At 34.2% G+C, this 21452-nt stretch overlaps 1 protein-coding gene across 2 annotated transcripts; it reads right to left on the bottom strand.

Moving 5' to 3' along the window:
- Nucleotides 1-350: 350 nt before the first annotated feature.
- On the bottom strand, nucleotides 351-19929 carry LOC122001993 (DDB1- and CUL4-associated factor 4-like). Of its 2 annotated transcripts, XM_042557007.1 has the most exons (13): nucleotides 19721-19923; nucleotides 19469-19617; nucleotides 17646-17798; nucleotides 16546-16676; nucleotides 15029-15256; nucleotides 14730-14905; nucleotides 11842-11942; nucleotides 1682-1858; nucleotides 1466-1521; nucleotides 1316-1373; nucleotides 1066-1186; nucleotides 877-984; nucleotides 351-797 (listed from the first exon to the last, which is right to left on the bottom strand). In XM_042557007.1, exons 1-13 carry the CDS (start codon nucleotides 19734-19736, stop codon nucleotides 703-705), a joined length of 1569 nt encoding a protein of 522 aa, XP_042412941.1. In that variant the 5' UTR covers nucleotides 19737-19923; the 3' UTR covers nucleotides 351-702. The 2 variants fall into 2 exon arrangements, with proteins under 2 accessions (XP_042412941.1, XP_042412940.1); XM_042557006.1 differs by having other exon boundaries at nucleotides 877-1373; nucleotides 19721-19929.
- Between the last annotated feature and the right edge of the window lie 1523 nt (nucleotides 19930-21452).

Raw genomic sequence — 21452 nt, 5'->3', positions numbered from 1 at the left:
GAGCCTATGATACCGCGATAAGATATTCAGATTATTATCCAGACACTCATAATTTGATCTCCAACTATGACACATTTATAAAAAACTTTCCTTCAAATAGAAGACGCAACCAAAAAAATGTTGAACTTCTGAACTGATCACTACGTGCACTTCCCAATTTATCATAATGACCGATAGAAAATTTTTATAGAGACTTACTAGGATTATCATATTTTTTTATTTATCAACCACCAATTTTTATTCACTTTTTGTCGTAGGCAAATATAACATAGGTATTTATGATATTGAGTTTGTTCATTTATTCGGTAACATTACTCGGCATTGTTTATAGTTATGTAGTACAGTAGACATAGGTGTGACGGATTCCTAGTGAAGACCTTCTCATTGAGTTACTCATAAATACATTTACATCACAAGCTCTCATACAAACATGGCATAATTATACAAAATTTCTCATTCTCGAAAGCTCATACATAAGGAACTGTTAATCAGTATAATTTACATGTAAGCCTAGGAACAAAGAAACCTAATCAAATTAGTGGGGAAAAGCAAGGTGGCTTGGGGAAACCAACTTTAACAGCAGCAAGTCGCCTCGAGCAATGTCTTGAATAGGTATGTCAGCTAAATTTAATGGTTATAAGTTACAGGTGCTTTATTTATTTTTCTTCAAACAGAAGTGTTACCTACACTCTCTTAGCTAGATCAAGAGCCATGCATGTAAAATAGCCCGTCAGGTGATCCCAGCCATGCACCCAAGCTATGGTTGGACATACAGGAATCCTCGGTGAAGCATGTCACTGAATCCAACAAACTTAAGTTTACTACATTTATTAGGTTAAAACATCTCAAATTGAAAAGTCATAGAAAAGCTATTACGAGTTTTCGGCCAGCAAATGGATGTAAGTTTGGAATTTGATACTTTTTCTCCGAATACTAGTTCGCCGCTCTTGATGCTCCAAATACGCAAAAAGCAATCCTCCCCACCTGGTATGGATTTCTTAGAGACTGATCTGCTAACAAGGGCATTAAAATATGCACCAATAACCAAACTAAAATGAAATGCACCTGAGACAACTAGTGTTTCAGATGGGTTCACGCCAAGTTGCAAATGAGTGTAAGAATTCACATGTCCTGCATAGGATTGAACGGCTCCTTTTTTAAGTAGGCGGCGGTCATAGAGGTTTATCTGTATTGGTAAAAAAAGAATGGACCAAAAGAACAATATAATGGTTAGAAGTAACCATGAATCAAGAACAGTTGCAGCAAATATATTCACATATTTTTTTATGAAAAAATAATGAATACAAAAACTCACAGATCCGTCCAAGGAGCTTGCCAGGAAATATTGATCATCTGATTGAAGTGCCACCAGACTGCAGAAATGCATCAGTTATATTTCACAAATAACAGTGAAGTGACAAATATGCAAAGTTGCAGACTGGTATTAAGAGGAACGAAAGGACACCTGCAAACAGCTTTGGGCATGTAGACAACATCAGATGAGTTCAAATTTCTACCTGACTGCAAGAACCCAGAATATCCTTAAAACGTTATTTTGACAAACATACAGGTCAAAAGGAACTAAAGAAAATTTGTATACCTCATATTTCTAGCAAAGATGCACAGGGACAAAAAAAAATAAATTTGGCAATGATGTGCTACCTATGCTAATTTAAATTACCTTATATTTTTGGTTGCCAGTGCTTTTCTCATTTCTGAATGGATGACCACGAAATTTTGTGTCAAAATTCAACCTTCTAGGATACCCAAATGCATGTTCAGGAATTCGTGATTGCTTTTGCCGGATATCAATTGAACTAATTACTCCATTTCTATGTCCAGATAAAACAATGTTTCCCTGTACCAAGCAAATGAAATTGGTAATTTTTTAATTGTATGAGGCAGTGACTATGTTAAAGTGAAATGCAAAATATAATGGACGCAGAAACTATAAGACTCCATGAACATTAAGTTTATATACATGATTAATGAGATATAATTCATAATACTCAGCTCAAGCAGATAAAGAAAACTGTTCTTATTTCAACTTGTTACTTTACCCACTCCTCTCTTTTCCCTTCCCAATTCATTGACCTACAAAAACAAGCCATAAGCTCCTATATCATTCTAAGTTTTATGTTCCCAACATTCAACAGTCTCCCTCACCAGTGGCAGGTAAACAACACTGAACTTGGCCTAATCCAGACAGAGTCAACTTAGCTGGAGATGTTTTTCAAAAATTACTGAGACTGACATACCAAGACCTGAAAGAATTGCCAGTATGTTAGGCATAACTTCAACCAATAATTTTAAAATTTCAACGTATTCCTAAAATACTACATCCTTAATAACATGTCACCAAGAATTATATGCTAGAAATATTAGTATGATTTGAAGTGCATGTCATGTCAGCATACCCATATTGTGCGTCCCTACTTGGTTGTCAACACAAAGAATAAATGAATCACTTAAGTTCTAACAAACACCTACCATCTTTCTCAATGTTCTTACTATTGGAAAAAAGTGTATACCGATAGTAAGTACTTGAAAAATCAACATGGATTGTAGAATGATTTGCCTCTATAAGAGAAATTTACAAAGGAAAAACTGGGCAAGTAATAATGAAACTGAAATGAATCAAATGGCATAAGTTATGATAGTTCTTTTGTCCTATTATTATATTTACTTAGCGATCAAACATTAGAAGGGGAGCCTTGGTGCAACAGTAAAATTGCTACCGTGTGACCTAAACTCTTGCAAGACAAGGTAAGAGTTTAGGATTTAAGATTTAGAGTTTAGGGTTTTAGGGATCAAACATTCACATCAACGTGATCAAACTTGTATTGCTTTACACTTTATACTCTTAAATATTCATACTTCTCATTATATCTCATGGCTTGCTTTCTGAGAAAGATGCGTGGCAAAACCATAATCATTGATTATAAAATATTGAATGATCATTCTCGCAGAGTTGTGTCCCTCCCCATCCCATGTCAGATTATTGTTCCCACCCATCTCCAATTGTCCTGCACACTCACATCCCACACCATCTCCCCACCTCCCGCTGTCCCATAACAACACAATACACCCTTCACATTCCTCTTCTAAACCCTAATCCAGATGCTACCTTCATCATTGTTGCTTAGCTCTTTCAATGCCTCCACGCCAATGAATCACCACTCTTGCCATCAAAGAAATCATGCAAGGATATCATCCCAACCTGAAATCCATGAGGTATCTCACAGGTTCAGTAAATTGACTGAGTCGTGTTATATTGATTACTGCTTTCACATAGATAATTTGACTTGCAGGCTCAGAATGACTTCTAGAGAAGTTCTTGGAGATGAAGATGCACGTTGATAATATGGTCGTGCCCTCTTCCATTGTTGTCCCTCTTCCCTTACAGCAACCTAGGGCCGTAAATAAGCAAGCCGAGCTCGAGCTCGGCTCGACTTGAGCTCGAGCTTGAGCTCGGCTCGACTTCAGCTTGAGCTCAATATTTAATTATGGGCTCGAGCTCGATTATTTTATTTTTTAATTATTTCTTAATAAATAAATAAATATATTATATATTATATATTATATATTATATATTATATATTATAAAATATATATTTTACTAGCTCATTTGGCTCGACGAGCCACCAAGCCAATAATAATTAGGCTCGATCTCAGCTCGATTTCTAGTCAAGGCGGCTCGAGCTCGGTTAACTTCGAGCTCGAGTCGAGTTTTGACCGAGCCGCTCACGAGGAGCTTGACTGATTTGCACCCCTACAACAACCTCCACCATACCAACAACTTATGTGAAAACTTTTGCTGCCATGACAGACATCAGAGGGCTCCACTTTGTTCTTGATGATGCTCCGACCATTGAGTATCTTGCTCTCCATCCCATTAATGGTAGCCTTCATGCTCTGCTAATCACTCAAAGTAATACAGCAGAACCCTTTGAATCTCATCATTAGTAATATCGAACTCAAGGATCTCACTACTTTAATCATTGAAGGCAAAAAGGACACTTTGGGAGTGGTTCATTCAAGGTAAAATAAACACAATATGTTTCTAATCTATCTTTAGATTAATATCAATGTAAAAGTATGTTGAATAACCCATGGAAGAGGGGTTGTCTATGTTTTAATAAACCCAAACCCTTATATGATGTTTCCGAACTATAGAAACAAGAGGTTGAATGATGTGAGCTTTCTGTTAGGATGTATACTAAAAGCCTAGCTTTTGGTATAAACATTTATCTAGAAATAAGAATCACATTGGTCAAATGTCTACATTTATGATAAATGTAGTTGCTCAATTAATTTATATTGTAGATAACATGGTGTGTGGTGTCACACACAGAAGATCATGTTATCGGTTCCTTATGAATTATAAACAGTAGCTCACGACCAAAATAGAAAGGAACAAACCATTGGAAGGTCGTAGTGTAATTAGGAATTAGTTTATCTTGACTATATAATTACACTAGTATACTTAGAGTGTATTGAGTAGGACCATTAGAGGTCGTTTCTTTTATACTGACTTTATAAAGAAACAAATATCTCAGTTATTATGGAAGTGTGTGCTCTTAATCCTAATATAATAACAAGCACATATATTTGATATTTATTTCTTTAATTTATCAATGGGTGAAATTTAGTTCGATGAATCAATAAGCCCGATAAGTTGGGAAATGATATCACTTATAGTGTGTGTTATTGATTATAGAAGGAAACTGTGTCCTAGTAATCTAGGTTGATAATGTCCCCAAGATGAGCTCATAAAGATTGTCATGTTAAACCCTGCAGGTGGACTTAGTCCGACATGACGATAAGGTTGAGTGGTACTATTCTTGGATTAAGATATTAATTAAATGAGTTGTCAGTAACTCACTTAATTAGTGGGCATTCGACATCTTAAACACAGGGAGACTAACACACTCATAATAAGAAGGAGCCCAAAAATGTAATTTGGGATTGGTGCGGTAGTTCAATAATAGTTCTCTAGTGGAATGAATTATTATTGATAAAATTAAGTTGTGTGTTCGGGGCGAACACGGGATGCTTAATTTTATCGGGAGACCAAAACCAATTCCTCCTCTCGGTCCCTATCGTAGCCTCTTATTTATAGAGTACTATACCCACCTATACCCATGATGTAGGGGCCGGCCAAGCTAGCTTGTGGTTCAAGCTAGGGCCGGCCAAGCCTTGGTTCATGGGTGGTCGGCCCTAGCTTGAACCCAAGCTTAGGTGGTCGACCCCCATTAAATTAAAAAGAATTTTAATTTTAAATTTTTCTTATGTGAAAGATATAATTTATTGGAGAGATTTAAAATTAAAATATCTCTTTTAAAAGGATCTACAAAAGATTAAAGAAAGAGATTAGATCTCTTTCCTTATTTGTAGATTGGAAAGATATTTTATTTTTTCTTCTTTATAAATTATTCACATGTAGAAAAATTAAAATTATAGAAATTTTTTTTTATCAACTATGAAGGGATTGTAAAGAGAAATTTTATTTTTAAAATTTCCAAAGACAAATAAGGTATTTTTAATTGTTGATTGAAAATTATCTTATTTGCTCTCCATGAGGTGGCCGGTCATATACAATTGATTAGGAAATTTTATTTAATTTTTCTTAATTAATTGTTATCAAGGAAAGTTAAGGAAATTTTATTGTAATTAAATTTCCCTATTTACCAAAGCTAAGGAAGAGGGGGTTGGGGTGCCTTCATGAGATACAACCTCTATTATTCTCTCCCTCTTTTTCCTTGGTGTGTGGCCGGCCATCCTCTCTCCCTCTCTTCCTCTTTGTGGTGGCCGAAACCCTTCTTTGCTTGGAGCTCTTGTGGTGGCCGGATACTACTTGGAGAAGAAGAAGAAGAAGAAGGAGAGAAAGCTTGCATCCCTTGGAGCTTGGTTGGTGGAAAAAGTTCTTCATCCTTGGATTTTGGTACTTGGCCGAAACTTGAAGGAAGAAGAAGAAGGTGCTAGGTGGTCCTCATCTTGGAAGATCGTTGCTCACACAACGTAGAAGAGGAATACGGTAGAAGATCAAGAGGTCTTTCTAAAAGGTATAACTAGTATTTTTCCTTTCCGCATCATACTAGTTATTTTAGGAAATAACACCAAATACAAGAGGCATACGATTTTAGTATTTCGAATTAATTTTCGATGTTGTGTTCTTTGTTTTTTTTTCTTGTGATTTGATTGTTCCTTTCGGTTAACCTAAAGTTATTTTAGGAAATTAAATATTAGTTTTCCTTAAAAGGTTTTGTCTAGTCGGTGGTGGTTGCTCCCATATCCAAGAAGGCCATGTGCCTCACCATGTCAGTACTGGAAACCAATTTTGGAAATTAATATTTAATGGAATTAATAACCTAGGTGACTTGGATCGAATGTGTTAAGTTCCGCAGGAGATCCAAGTCAAAACCTAAAAGAACAAATAGATTAAATTTTGGATCAAACGTGTTAAGTTCCGCAGGCGATCCAAGTTTAATTTAAAAGAACACATGGTAGCTAGGAAAAAGGTTCAGACCTTTGTACAAAATTTTTGTACAGTGGAACCATTAGGTTTTCCGAGTAGCAACCAACACTTTCTTTGTTGGTTCCATCTTCTTGCTGTGACTGAGCAAGTCTTGCTCCTTTTTTCATCAATGAATCCAGTTGGGATGGTCACATTAACAAGCAGATCAAGTTGGAAAGAGTATCCACCATGTGTACCTCACATAATGAAATTTCATCTTCATGAATTATTTGATGATATACTCCAAATATCCCCTGCTAAATAAAATCTCAACTTCATGGCATGTTGGGAGTTTTTTTGAAAATCAAATATTCTACTGTTGGTTTCTAAAGTGGTTTTTGTTGGAAGATGTTGACTTCTACAAAGGTGAATATCTATAATTTCTCTTTCCATTTTTGTGGCATTTGTGTTCTTATTATTGATCAAAAGAAGATGACAGCAAATTAGTTCTCAGGTATAAAGCTAAGCTTGAGAGGCATCAAAGAATAGCCAAAAGTGTGGTGTGCATTCTGTAGTTAAGTCTTTTTTTTTTGCTTGAAAGAAATACACATTTTAGGTTAAATTTCTGATACTTTTCGTCCTAAAATTTCTTTCCTGTTAGGAAAAAGCTCTCACAGAGAACAAACAGGAATTCCTGCTCAATAAGGAGTTGTGGTAACCAAGTGTAATAAGATATTTCTCACATAAGATTAAGGGTTTACATTGCATTCCTAAACTTTAAAAAAAAATAGAGTTTCATCAAGTAGAATCTAGAAATTAACATCACCAAGGAAAATACTTGGGGCTAGAAAGTCCTTAGTTCTTAGTTAAGAATGAGTGTTCAGCATTGCATTCCTAAACTAAAATATATAGAGAACGAGAGAGAGTTTCATCAAGTAGAATCTAGAAATTAACATCACCAAGGAAAATATGTTGTAAACAATCATTAAATTCAAATTAATTTTCGGTCACCGTAGTCTCCTTAATATTTTTTCTATTACTCTTTCCCAAAGTTTCATGGTATATAATGCTAGGATAACTATCAGTTTCTTTGATTCACACACGAATACCGGAGGACTAACGAATCCGTTGATTCACGCACGAATACCAGAAGCGACTAATGAATCCGTTAATTTGTGCACAAATATCGGAAGCGATCTTCTAAACATGTTAATTCGCGCACGAATACCAGGAAATAAGTATCCAAAAACTAAATAAAGCTTTGGGGAAAAGAGAGGCGTAGCTGAATTATTATTGATCAAAAACTATCCCGGACAATGACAAACAATTGTTTATATAGACTCTAGATCCTAAGATTCAAAGAAAGGAAATAAATTCCATGGACCTCAATTCCTATCTTGTAAAAGATAAAAGAAATCCTTCCAGAAAAGAAAATTTCTTAACATAAATTAAAATTAACATATTAGGATGCTGATATAGACTAGCCTTAACCCATAAATACCAAAAATACGCTAAATATAAAAAAACTCAAAAACTACTAAAAATAATAACAAGATATTTGGATCCTCCTACATCACTCTCTCCATGGTAGAGAAAATTAGTCCTCGAATTGTTGATCATATTTTCATCATAAGAGTTGTCGACGTGTTGATGTCTTCTTGGTGTGATGTAGTGGAAAGCTATCGGTTTTGTTGATTCGTGCACAAATACCAAAAGCGACTATCGAATCCATTGATTCGAGCATGAATACCAGAAGCGGCATTCTAAACCTGTTGATTTGCGCACGAATATTAAAAATAGACATCCAAAAACTAAATAAAGTTTTAGGGAAAAGACCGGCACAGTCGAATTATTATTGATAAAAAATTATCCCTTACAATGACCCAAACAATTGTTTATATTGACTATACACCCTAAGTCTCAAAAAAAGGAAAACAATCCTCATTATGGACCTCAATTCCTATCTTGTAAAAAATAAAAGAAATCGTTCCAGAAAAAGAAATTTCTTAATAGAAATTAAAATTAACATATTAGGATGTTGATATAGACTAGCCCTAATCCAAAAATACCAAAAATACCCTAAATATAAAAGAAACTCAAAAACTACTAAAAATAATAAGATATTTGGATCTACAGTATAACTCATTAGTTTAATACCCCTATAATTTTCACAATTTTGTACGTCTCCTTTATTCTTATATAAGAGAACTAGAGTACTTACCTTCCATTATCGTCTATTGATTAAATATTTTTTCATGTTCAATATCAAGTTAACTTCGTAAGTCAATCAATACTTTATTTCCCTAGGTATTTCCATACTTCTATTAGAATATTATCTAGTCTAACTACTTTTCCATTTTGCATCTCATTTAAAGCCTATTCTACTTTTGAAATTTGAAATTTTACAATATGTTTAATCTACTTAAATTACCAAAGTTAAGTTAATCACCTAAACCTTTATTAAAAAGTTGATGAAAATATCACTTCTACCGCTATTTTATTTCCTCATCATTTACTAGTACCCTATTGCATTCATTAATACATCTTATTTAAATAAGATATTTTAATTTTCCCATCTCTCGCTTTATCTATTATGTAAATGTCTTTTTCCTCTTTTTTATCTAATTTTTTGTATAAGCGTTCAAAAGTTTCATTTTTGTACTTCATTCAATGCTTTCTTAGCCTCTTTCTTAGCTACTATATATTTTTTAAAGTTTTTCTTATTCTTAAAAGTATATAATGTCTTATAGGTTATTCGTTTTCTTTCACTTGCTTTTGTATTTTCTCATTCTACCACCAAAATTCTTTACTTAATGGTGTACGCCCTTTGACTCACCAAATACCCTCTTGGCTACTATTTTCAACTTTAATACCATCTTATCCCATGTCATATTCGAGTCGTCATATATTTTTCCTAATACTTGTACTCCTACCCTCTCCTTAAATATGTTTTGCTTTCCATCTTTTAACTTCCACCATTTAATTTTAGAAATCGTATATATTTTCCTTCTATCAATATTATACTTAAAGCGTATATCTAAAACTACTAACCTATGTTGGATAGTTAAGTTTTTTCTAGGGATAACCTTGCAATCTTCACAAATCTTTCTATCCTTCTTCCTAACCATAAGAAAATTAATTTGTAATTTATTATTCCTACTTTTGAATGTGACCAAGTGTTCTTCTCTTTTCTTAAAAAACGTATTTACAATATAAAGTCATATGTTATCGCAAAATTCAATATGATTTTTCCTTATTCATTTCTTTTCCAAACCCCTAACCTCATGCACTCTATCATATTCCTAAATTTTTACCATGCTCATTTAGATCTTCTCTTAAAATCATTTTTTTTGGCGAAATGTTTTGTAATACCTCATCTAGGTCGTCCCAAAACCTAGATTTGGTTTTTCATCTAATTTTACTTAAGGTGCATATATGTTAATTATGTTAATAGTGTTTTTCGCCACTACTATCTTCAGAGTTATAATCATATCCCCCTTTCTAACTACTCTTGCAAATTCATCTTTTAACTCAAGTTCTCTATCATATTTTCGTTCTCTCTTGCCCATTTTGTCTTTTATACACACAAAATACTAATTCTTCTCTTAATCATCGTATCTACTACCTCCATTGTTTTTTCAGTGAATATGTTCCTATGTTCTATGTTCCAAATATTAGATTATTAGGGTGTGTTTGGTTTGCACGTTTTCCATTTTCATTTTCTGAAAAACGCGCGTTTTCTAGAAAACAGAAAACGACTTTTTCTCATTCTCTATTTTTCTAGAAAATGCTAGCTATTTTTTTAGAAAACAGACACGAAAAATGCAAACCAAACACCATTTTTCAGAAACACGCGTTTTTTAGAAAATGAAAATGAAAAACATATAAACCAAACGCATCCTTAGTTTTCTTATAATATTTATTCCTTCTGAGGAACAACTTAGTATCAACACAATAGTTTGATGGATTCATTCATTGAACATTTACCTGAATGTAACACTAGCTGACAACCTAATGCAACCCTCACCTTTTCTTCTTGAGATCAACTATGGCAGGCTTCAATGATAAAATAAGATAAAATTCAAATATATATTAGAATATAATAGGAGATCGAGTCCAATCGTGTAGGAGGATCCATATAGTTGATCCCACTTAGTGGGACAAGTTTGGTTATTGTTGTAATCACTAATGAACGGCAACTCCAAAGGTCTATAGAAAGTTAATGATTTGAGAATTTACCATGTATTGAATCATCTAGTGAAAGAGATTTTTTTTTCTCTTAGGTAATTTCTTGATGGTATATTTTTCCTTAGTGAACTTTTGGAAATATCAGTTTTCTAAATCCCTCCCTGTAGTCTTCAAGAAGCAAGCACACAATGACTTTAATTTCCTTTTTATTTTAGTGGGACAAGTTTAATTTCCTTTTTATTTTATTTCCTTTCCTTTGTTTTTAGTTAAATTATTCCTGAGAGGCTATACTTATATAATCTGTTGAATGTCAAATAAGAAATTGATAATATGAACATATGCAAGGAATATAACAATTGTTGCTCACAAGAAGATAAATTTTGGTGGATGCAATGCTGAATAAGGCAAAGGAAACTTGCGCCCTTTTAGTATCTATTATTTGTTTGTTGTGAATCTCTTATGTAATTCCAAGTTCTCCAATGAATATTAGGAGTAATATGTGCTCAAATTTATGTTTATGCGGGTGTGTCTTGACACATATATTCACTAAATTATGCATTGAATGGACATTTACGTTATGCTTATATCAATAAAATGTCACTTTTAGTATCTAAAAGACTATGTAAGCCGATTACCTTGAGTTTTTTATTTAAAGAATTTTATTTTCTTTGTTGACACTCTGGATACAAGTAAGACAAATATATATATTATTGTTATAAACTTCTACTATCAAAGAATGATCGAAGAAATAAAATGATAATATATTCTAATTAAACCTATAGTTCCAAATACTGATGGAACAAGTATTTATCGGTTAGCATAATACCACTCATTTGTTGTTGGATCAGAACAGATCTTCCGCTAATATAAGTTTAAAGTGTATAGGAACACCGTGTACAAGATGAAAGATAGACATCTTAATGAAAGTACCCAAACAAGAAATTAAAATAGCAAACGTACAATGGTAGAAACTATATGTCAACCACCACCTGCCAAACCTAATCTTGAAGTCATGTTTAATTTCATAAAAAAAATAGCAACCATAAGGTGAAAATCTCCGAGCAACAGATAGTGTCCTTCCAATGAAAACTTAAACAAAAAATAACCTAACAATCTTAGTAAAAAATGGATAAAATATTGTGCAGTAATACAATTTCTAATAAGAAAAGAAAAACAAAAATAGCAAATCTATGTACCGGATGAACAAACTGCTGCGACAAGGCATCACTTCCATTATGGTATAACCATGATACTTTTCTTGATTCCAAGTCTATCAAACCAGATCCACGATTGGAACCTAGGAAAAGATAAAAAAAAAAATGAGATGCACAACTGATTAACACCTGAGCAAGAAGATTGAAACATGAGAGTCAAAAAAAGCAAAAAAGAATAGGAAAATGACTAAATATCAAAGGGAGTGAAATATCCGATCGTCATTGTCGTCGTCGTCGTCATCATCATCATTATGTCACTTTTATAGATAATGCACTGGGTGATAAACCCCAAAGAAAGTTGTCAGATGGCATTATTCAATAAACAATGCTTTGGTTGAGTACTATTCCCTTTCTGTAAACTTGTTAATTAGTCTTGTTATGTACTTATGCAACCTGATTTTGCAAATTCTTTTCAAGTAGGTGATGCTAAATTGGTCCGGAGATGATTATATTGATGTACATTGTATAAAGATGGGTTCACTGAGTCCACAAAGTCATCCAATGGACAATCCTTTCTCACTACCACCCGTTTTTGTTTTTTGAAAAAAAAAAACTAGGTAGGCTACTACTACCAATAGTGTAGTGAATATAAAAGAATAACTAACTTACAAAGATATAGTGCAAAAGATACATTTTTACCGATGATAAACTACATTATTACAGATAATATAGATTAAAGGAATCTAAAGACTGCCAAAATGGATAGATACAAATAATTCATCATAACTGCCGCTCTTGATTCCTGAATAGGTTATGTTCAATGCATTAGCTTATCCATCCACCATGATTCTATCAATGACTGCCGCTATTGTGTCAGCTCTTTGAATGACACATTAAGCTGCAATTTGCCTCCTTCCCCTAAATCTGTTAGCCCATAATCCATATAAATGAATCCAACCTTGAAGTTGTGAGCTCTGCCTTGAATGGTCTCTAAATATGGAACCTAAAATCCACCTCTTCAAATGCTAATCTGATACTCCATCTTCACTACCACCAATTGCAAGCTACAATGAAATTATAGATGCAAACCTAGGGTCACATTCCACATTTCTTCAAGATTATAGTCAGAGACCAAATAAAATTGAAATAGTTGTAGAGTCCGGATCTTACTTATAATCAGTAATTGAAATTCTGTTTCGTGCCGAGCGGCATGGATGGTTTTTACCGTTAGGGAGCAAAACTGGCACAGCAAGCACGGCCATTTCGAGTGCATCACACGTGTGCGTTGCGCATCCCGAAGGCATCGTTAGACGCTTCTGGCATCGCAGAAAGCCTCCAACGCCGTCGGAGGTGTCGCAGGACTCCTACGGCGCCACCAGCGGCATCGCGGGGCGACGTGGGCGCCACGGGGTGAAGGCAACACGGGGCGGAGGTGTCGTGTGCGCGTCACTGTTCAAAATTAATATTCAGATTTAAATAATTTAAACAATTCCTAAGTGTGATATTTCAAAGAAACTTTCATAAACCCTAATTAAATTGAGGGAGGATCCTTTGGTCCACTTTTGTGGACCGGGGGATGGTCCACAATGCAATTGCGGTCAGATCGTAGCCGTGATTCGGCCACAATTAATTGCGATCCCTCCCTGGGTTCACCTTCCCACCCAGGTTGTAGTTTAAGTCGGGGTAGGCGGTCGGAGGCTGCCGGCAGTGGGGCGAGTGAGGGGCAACCTCCAGGTGCCTACCCTGACCAGTGGAAAGGTGAACCCAAGGAGGGATCGCAACCAATTGCAACTGCATCGCAGCCATGATCCGGCTGCAATTGCATTGTGGACCAAACCTTGATCCACAAAAAGTGGACAAAAGGATCCAGTCTAAATTAAATTATCCCAATAAAATATAAAAAATATATTTTAAATTTTAAATATAATAATAAATTTTATTAATTAATATTCTGAAATTGTTTTTAGTTTTTTTATTTTATTTAAAAATTTTAAAAAACTAAAAAAATCTATTTTTTAAAAAAAACAAATTTATATTCTGATATATTTTTAAAATTATTTTGTTTTTTACTATTTTAATGTTTAATTGATATTCTAATATTTTTTTTACTATTTTAAATATAGATTATTTAAATTAATAATTAATTAAATGAATAAATAGTTAATTTATATAATTTTTATATATAAAATAGCATCTTGGTATTAATTTATATAATTATGATTATTTAATTTGGGTGTTAGAGAACTATAAAGTTGACCTAAATAGAATGTTACAAGAATTAATGCTTCCATATGATTCACGTCATTTATTAGTAAGGTAATAATTTATGATGTATCAATTTTAATTCGAGCATTGATAAATTAATTTTCTTTAAAGAAAATAATATTTAATTATTTTTTCTAACAATATTAAGTTGTTTAATAATAGGTAACTTATATAAGATTAATATACAACTTTTATACAACTTATTTTTAAATTATACACAATAAACATATTTATTTAATAATTACTATATATAAATATAAAAATATCAAAACCGTATAGATACGGCATGATACGATACCGAAACCGTATCATTTTGGTTTGGCACCACGGCACGGTCGAAATTTTAAACCTTGCTTATAATTATCCTAAATCCCATGCTTTGATACCATTAAATTAAGTTTGTGATATTAAGTTATAAAAGAGAACTTGTTGGACTATTTTTATAGTTTAATGCTAAAATTCCTCTCACTTCCCCGGCATTATGAAGTCTTACCTTACGCAATTGTATTTAACACCACCAAGTGACTATATCTCAATTAATTTCATCTAGAAGTAGAGAAAAAACAACTAAATGAATCACAATCATCTGATGTCGAGTACGGAACTCTAAAGTAAGAAATTAAACACTTAATAAGGCATAAAAGTATAAGCAAAGGGGAAGTTACCAATCACTGCTTGTGTCCCTTGTGGATTACAATCAGATGTCCATATAGTGGTGCGATCCAATGACACAAGTTGTACGATCTGGCTACAAAGGCTAGGATAATGTTGATCGATAGGTTGATCTAGTTTTAGAATACAAACAGAACCACCAATCGCTTCTGATCCAAAGGTGCTCAACATGTGAAAAAGTCAAGAAACCCAATTCATAGAATCAAACATATAGAGTTGAAAGGGAAAAAAGGCATCAAGTAGATTGGAATTTCACAAAAAATATACTAAATAGAAAAGCTTGTCAGGATACAAAGCATTAAAGGAAGGGACACTCTCAGCCCCATCTGGACAGTTCCTTCTCAACCTTTTTATGCTGATAATTGTAGATGACAAAATTGGAAATGGAGATATAAGATGCCATAAACTAGCAATTGCAGAATCCTGTTGAATTTGTTTTTCACTAGATGGCCAAATGAACTCTGGCGTGCACTCAGATGAATAATCCAAACTATGGGTACTAGTTGAAACATCATACAAACTGCCAAAGATAAACAACAATAAATTAAATCCATTTGAATTATTATTAGAAAGTTCAATGTCTCAAAGAAAATAAAAAAGAGATACTAGTGTTGTGGGCCTAAAGAAGTGGAAAAAACAAGGTACAAGCTGTACATAAAGTTACTCTCATGTTGAATTTTTTGGATATTGAGCTTAAGCACATTAATCTAGTTGTCTAACCAAAGATGACATCAGCTAACCTCAAGGAGGTCAGCTTCATATAATTAACATTTCCTTTAGTATCACGTGACATGATGAAATACGAGAAATGAAGCATCAAGAGTATTGGATATCCATGTCAAGAAAACATACATGATAATTGTAATATCCCTTGTTCCTCAATAGCAATTAGAAGGATTTTAGAATAACAATTAGTAAAAATCATAATCGCCTGGTTCACCACTATCATTCAACATTTGAATAATTTCATCCATAATGGATCTTTTTTATTCCTAAGATAGTAGGAAAAGGCCTAGAAATGCAACAGCCAATGCAATTAACATTGAAAATAATATATAATGAAGAAGGATGTTTGCCTATTTCCAAGAGATAATGATTTTGTGCAAATAGAAATAGAAGCAAACTAACTCTTAAAAATAAACAAGCATATGTGGTAGATCCTCATTCTTCGTTCTTTTTATTTCTCACATACAAGAAACCTAGACTTTTCCAAACACAACATTCATCTATGATCAAATTTTAACTAGAATTGTATCTGGGTGGAGAGTGGCTCATAACTTTGGGCATAAATTTTTTGTTGTTAAAAATGGATAAGAGCCACAAGATGTTAGACTCAAAAAAAAAAATGTTCATTTGACTCCATCAGCACCCATATATCATGTCTGTAGTTACCATCAAAACCATAATATCATATTTCTTCCAAAAAAATCTCTATATTCTCTAGAGCTCTAGAACCGGGGGAAAAGAAGATTCATCTGCCAATTTTTTTTTTCTTCGGGATAACAGGCCCGTATTGAGCACTGATTGCTATAAATTCCAGCAGTAAGCTTATGATATCCACAGATATCAATATCTAAAAATAAAAAACCGAATTACCACATTTGTATGTTTAACAAATCCCCATGCCTTAGATTTTTAAGAACTTCTCTTTCAGTTGTCCAATTGACTTACTATAATTGTTCACTAAACTAATTTGTCTAATATAAAAAAACAAAAAGAAAAGGCTAGAGAAACATTAGCTAGCATTGTACTTGTGGAACTTCTCAAGAGATTCACAGCAAGTTCTTCTCAGCTCAATCCACTTCTTACCAAAGATATCCATTCCTACAGCCAACTGGCAAAATATTCTTTTGCTCCAACCCTATTGGTGTTTGAACAATGCCAGACAATTGTTCCAATGCACTACCAGATACACCAGCTGAGTCAGAATACCTCCATATCTGTATCCATGTAAAAGAAAAATATTAACATTAATACCAGCAGGAGAGCACAAAATGAACAACTATATATGAATTCTAACCAACAGTCGCCTACAAAGCAACTACCTCATTGGAGTAAAAAGAACCATGTAAAAAAATGACCAGCACATATTTGTGTAACACAACTATTAAGGAGTAACAAAAAAGATACTAACCGCATAAAACATTTCCTAGGAGCCACTAAAAGAAACATCCAAGTTATTATATTGAAAGTATACAATAACTAAATCATTGGAGAGGGGACTAGCGCATTAATAAAGAAATTCACACACTAATTGAGACAAAGTTACCCTTATTGTGGAACTGTCTTACTGACGATTACCATGAATTGAAATTATTGTTATTTTGAACAACAACCAAGGTTGTGTTATAAAGTACCATTCTACTGCAATTCAAGCCTTGAATTTATCTACAATCATCTCATTTTCTTAATCTTTGAACACTAATCACAGTTATCCATATTCCTATAGTAGAATTAGAAAAGTTAAGACAATGGAAATTGAATTTCCTCCTTTTATTGTGCATAGAATGCCCAAGTCAAGTCTAAAGTAGAGGAAGTTATTGCAGTTTATAATTTTGGATAGAACTACCATCATTATGTTGGATTCAAACATTTACTTTAACAATATCAATCAAGCCCTTATCTATACAATCTTACACCAATATAACAAGTAATTTCTAGCTTGAAAGTAGGAAAAACATAAGTACTTGTGTTTCATGTATCAATGTTGTCGTTGCTTAGTCATGACTCAAATTAAATTGTGATCCTAAACAAAGTCCATAAAAAAATATGGTTATTGTAAATTATTATTTCAACTTTTTGAAATGAATTCTTTTGGCTTTGAATTTTCTTCGATAAACAAAAGTATGATTGATTGAAGATTAATGAAACAATGCTAGGGGAAACGAAATGGAGAAGATTCGAGTTACCTTCGCACGGGAAGCTTGCAACTTCTGATACTCTTGTTCAAAGTTGCATCGATGTCTATTGGAAAAGATGGATCTACCATGCAATTCTCTGAATTGAAGTAGCACAGATGATTTTAAGTGTTTTCTTTTGCATGATTTGTGGATTAGATAGTCCTGTAGAAGAAGAAATACAATTAATAAACAAACTCCTTAAATCAAGTAAATTTTTATTCTTTACAAAATTGCACTGTTTAAATCACAATGTAGAAAAGCCAACAAAACCACAAACAAAGCTACCTTTATCATTCCAGGTAATGTCAAAAGGCATGTGGCCATCAAACATACTATATCAAGTCAACAAACACATCAAAATACTATGCTTGGATAATACGCACATTCAATTTTAGCCTGGTAGGGATCAAACTCCACTTCAATATATTATAAAGATAAAAAACAATCATATTATACTATCTTCAACAGGGATAAATATCATAGAGATAGACTTTTATAACGATAGAGAACACATTAGATGGCCAAGAGCATTCCACCTTATGAACTGATATGTCAATCTATTGGTTTACTCGACAAGCATAGTAACCTACAACTTCCCAATGACTATTTTTGTCATATACAAGTCAATGATGTCAACGAGAAGTTAGATGGCCCCTTAAGTTCTTGTAAGTGCATCTACACCTTTGACTAGGGGACCTACAGTTAGTCGGCATGGTTTGGGTGCCCTAATAGGTTAGTGTAGGATAGGTTGTAGAATGACAGAGAAGAATATGTTAATGAAAACTACATAATAGGTTGATTGTCACTTAACCAAGTTAAACACCAACTTATCAGTCAAGTGGATGGAGTCTATTTATTCATGTCTATGAAAAGCTAAGGCAATACTCCAAAAACACAAATCCCTTCATGCATTTCACAGTGAGTACCACAAAAACAACATGGTCATAACAACTCAGTCATATGATATTATGGAAAGAGTGTTGTTCAAACGTTTACGCCTAAAGCAGCTCTTGTTTAAGTAAGAGGTAATTTTCCCATTGCTAGCTCTTAAGCGGGTTCAATATTCGTTATAGGTTGAAAAAGATATGGTTCAAAAGCACCCGGCTTGATGCTCTTTATCTCGCCTGAGCCGGAAACAACAACCTGAATTCAAGGATAGGAGCCCACAAATTACAAATTGGGATGATTCATGAATCTTTTAGGGTCATTCAGTTGTGCTTAGGGCTATCTCTGTCAAATCTCTTTAGAAAATAAATTAATTATATCATAATAATAATACCAAAGATGAACGGACACACATCTGCTGCACTGGTCACAATATTCATATCAATGAATTATTTATGTTTACACATACCAGCCAATTGCATATTTACCAGCATACATCAGTATAAAGTAAAATTCTCCTTCAAAAACCAAGACCAATTGCATATCTCATCATTTCTTTTTAGTGAAACTTCCCTGGATGTCACTCTACCTCTCCTGGCACTTCTAATTTGGGTAAACTCAACTCATCTTATATGATCCTCAATCAAAGTCATTTAAACACGCTCCTAGCATCTTAAACCTTGAATAAAAAAAAAATCCAGTGTTGATTCCTAAAGTCTATGGGCGAATTTTGCCCTTCCAATTACTTGATTTGACAACATAAATAGTAAGCAGCTAAGCTTTAGGTCCAGAACATGAAACCAACCTTCACCTCTAATAAGAGAATACCATACAGAAAGCTAGCAATTTAAGCCAAACTAAACATCACGAACGAAAATAATTGTTATGTTAAAGGCAAAAGAATTCAGTCACAAAAAATAAAAAAATAAGGCAAAAGAGTTAGTCACCTGGTCTGGACTAGAGAGCTTCCCATTCGCAGCTCGCTTTGCCAAAGAAGACGCGGCTGACGCAGAAGGCGGACGCTTTGAGCCCGGAATCGGGCCTTTAGTAGGAAAATAACGATTTTTCTCAGAATCATAGTAGAAACCAGGTATATCTAAACCAAGAAATCACCAAAATCAGATTTAAAAAATAAATAAATAAATAAATAAATAATGAATCGAAGAACATCTGTGGGGTGAAGATAAGGAAAAATTTACCCTTTGGAAGCGTCATTGGATCGAGAAGACCGCGCTTGCACAAGAAATTGTATGGCGGCCGGAGGAGACGAGTGAGAGAGCAACGGTACTGGACGAGGCGAGTTGGGTTTTCCCTTTTCTCTTTCCCTCCGCCTCCCTTTTACGTTACGGCGGCAGGGCAGGATGTCGGTGGGTTTTATTTGATGGAGTCTGTTCCGATTTATCTCCTTTTCTTTCCCGTAATACTATGTCAAAATAACGCCGACTTAACCAAATTAATAAATAAATTAAAAATTATATTAGTAGGTCAAAATCACTTTCTTTACATTTACCGCATGACGCTCATGAGCCGCGACCGCACACGCCCATTTAAAATTACGGTTTTATGCGGTAGCATTGCAAATGGGCAGCGGCGGACCTCAGGGAAGGTCCCGGAGATCTCCATCTTGATTAATTCGATCTGGCAGTGAGGGCACTGTCCGACCCATTCAGGACGTGCTACGTATACATCTTTTCTAAAAAAAGTGTCAGACCGTGCACACATGGCACGCTCTGAGTGGGTTGCAGGCAGTGCCCACATGGACATGATCGAATTAACCCTCATCTTAGAGAGTCCAGATCCTCTGCACCCACCTCCCGTGCGCCCTCTGCGTCCGTCGCTACCCGATAAAAAACCCACGCGCTAAGCATGTGCGTTTCTCCACTCCAGTAATAAAACCCAGCTCCAACGCACACATATCGATTCCTGCTGATCGGTCTGCTAGAATGCTGATCGGTCAGCAGACCGATCAGCAGGATCAGCATTCCAGCAGGAAGATAGCTTTATTAAACTTTTTTAATTTGTTTTTCTTTTTTTTTAAAAAAATAAAATAATAAATAAAAACGTTTCTAATTCATATAGAAACGTTTTTATTTATTATTTTATTTTTAAAAAAAAATAAAAATTAAAAAAGTTAATCTGCTGGAATGCTGATCGGTCAGCAAGACCGATCAGCATTCCTGCTAATCGGTCTGCTGACCGATCAGCATTCTTGCTGATCGGTCAGCAGACCGATCAACAGGAAGCGTTGGAGTTAGGTTTTATTACTGGAGCGGAGAAACGCACGTGCTTAGCGCGTGGATTTTTTATCGCGTAGCGACGGGCGCAGAGGGCGCACGGGAGGCGGGCACAGAGGATCTGGTCTCCATCTTAGATTCAACTAACTAACAGGGATGCAGTGGCAGAATGGTCATTTAATTTATGAAGTATTCACGATTTAATTTCTAATTGTGATATATAATAAGATATTTTTCTGATGATAAATTTGAAACGCTGTGAGCACTTATGTTTAATCTGATGATAAAAATTTATTGATGATTTTCAGGATTAGTCTGCCTAATGAACTAGATAACTGGTGTTAATTAAAAAATTAAGGGTAGACTATTTTATAGGCATGGTGCAACGGTTAAAGTATAACTGGAATTCTCAGAGTCACGATTCGATTTTCTATTTAGACGGGAATTCTCAAAGTGTCACGATTCGATTTTCTATTTAGATATATTTGATGCTAAATTTAATGGAAAATTTGAATTGTGCGGCGATGGGCTGAAGTATCCATGGGCGGAAAAGTGCATGAATTTATCTTCATAAGTAGAGTATTGATTCAACATTAGATAATTTTACAAGAATAGTAAAGACCACGGGGATCGATTGTTGATGACTTGATATTGCATTTATGTGATTTATTCTTGAGAACTGATAAGAAACTTTTAT

The sequence above is a fragment of the Zingiber officinale genome, chromosome 7A (assembly GCF_018446385.1).
Source record: "Zingiber officinale cultivar Zhangliang chromosome 7A, Zo_v1.1, whole genome shotgun sequence".
NCBI classification, from domain to species: Eukaryota; Viridiplantae; Streptophyta; class Magnoliopsida; order Zingiberales; family Zingiberaceae; genus Zingiber; species Zingiber officinale.
Note: the sequence above shows the minus strand (reverse complement) of the source record. Positions and strands in the feature narration are given on the sequence as shown.

Bases quoted from the DNA above. Each gene is read 5' to 3' on its own strand.
- LOC122001993 (XM_042557006.1), bottom strand. The intron at 14,906-15,028 runs GTATCCTGACAA...ACTTTTTCACAT, and splicing joins GTCCCTTCCTTTAATGCTTT to GTTGAGCACCTTTGGATCAG. The intron at 1,859-11,841 runs GTACATAGATTT...TGCTTGGTACAG, and splicing joins CGCAGCAGTTTGTTCATCCG to GGAAACATTGTTTTATCTGG.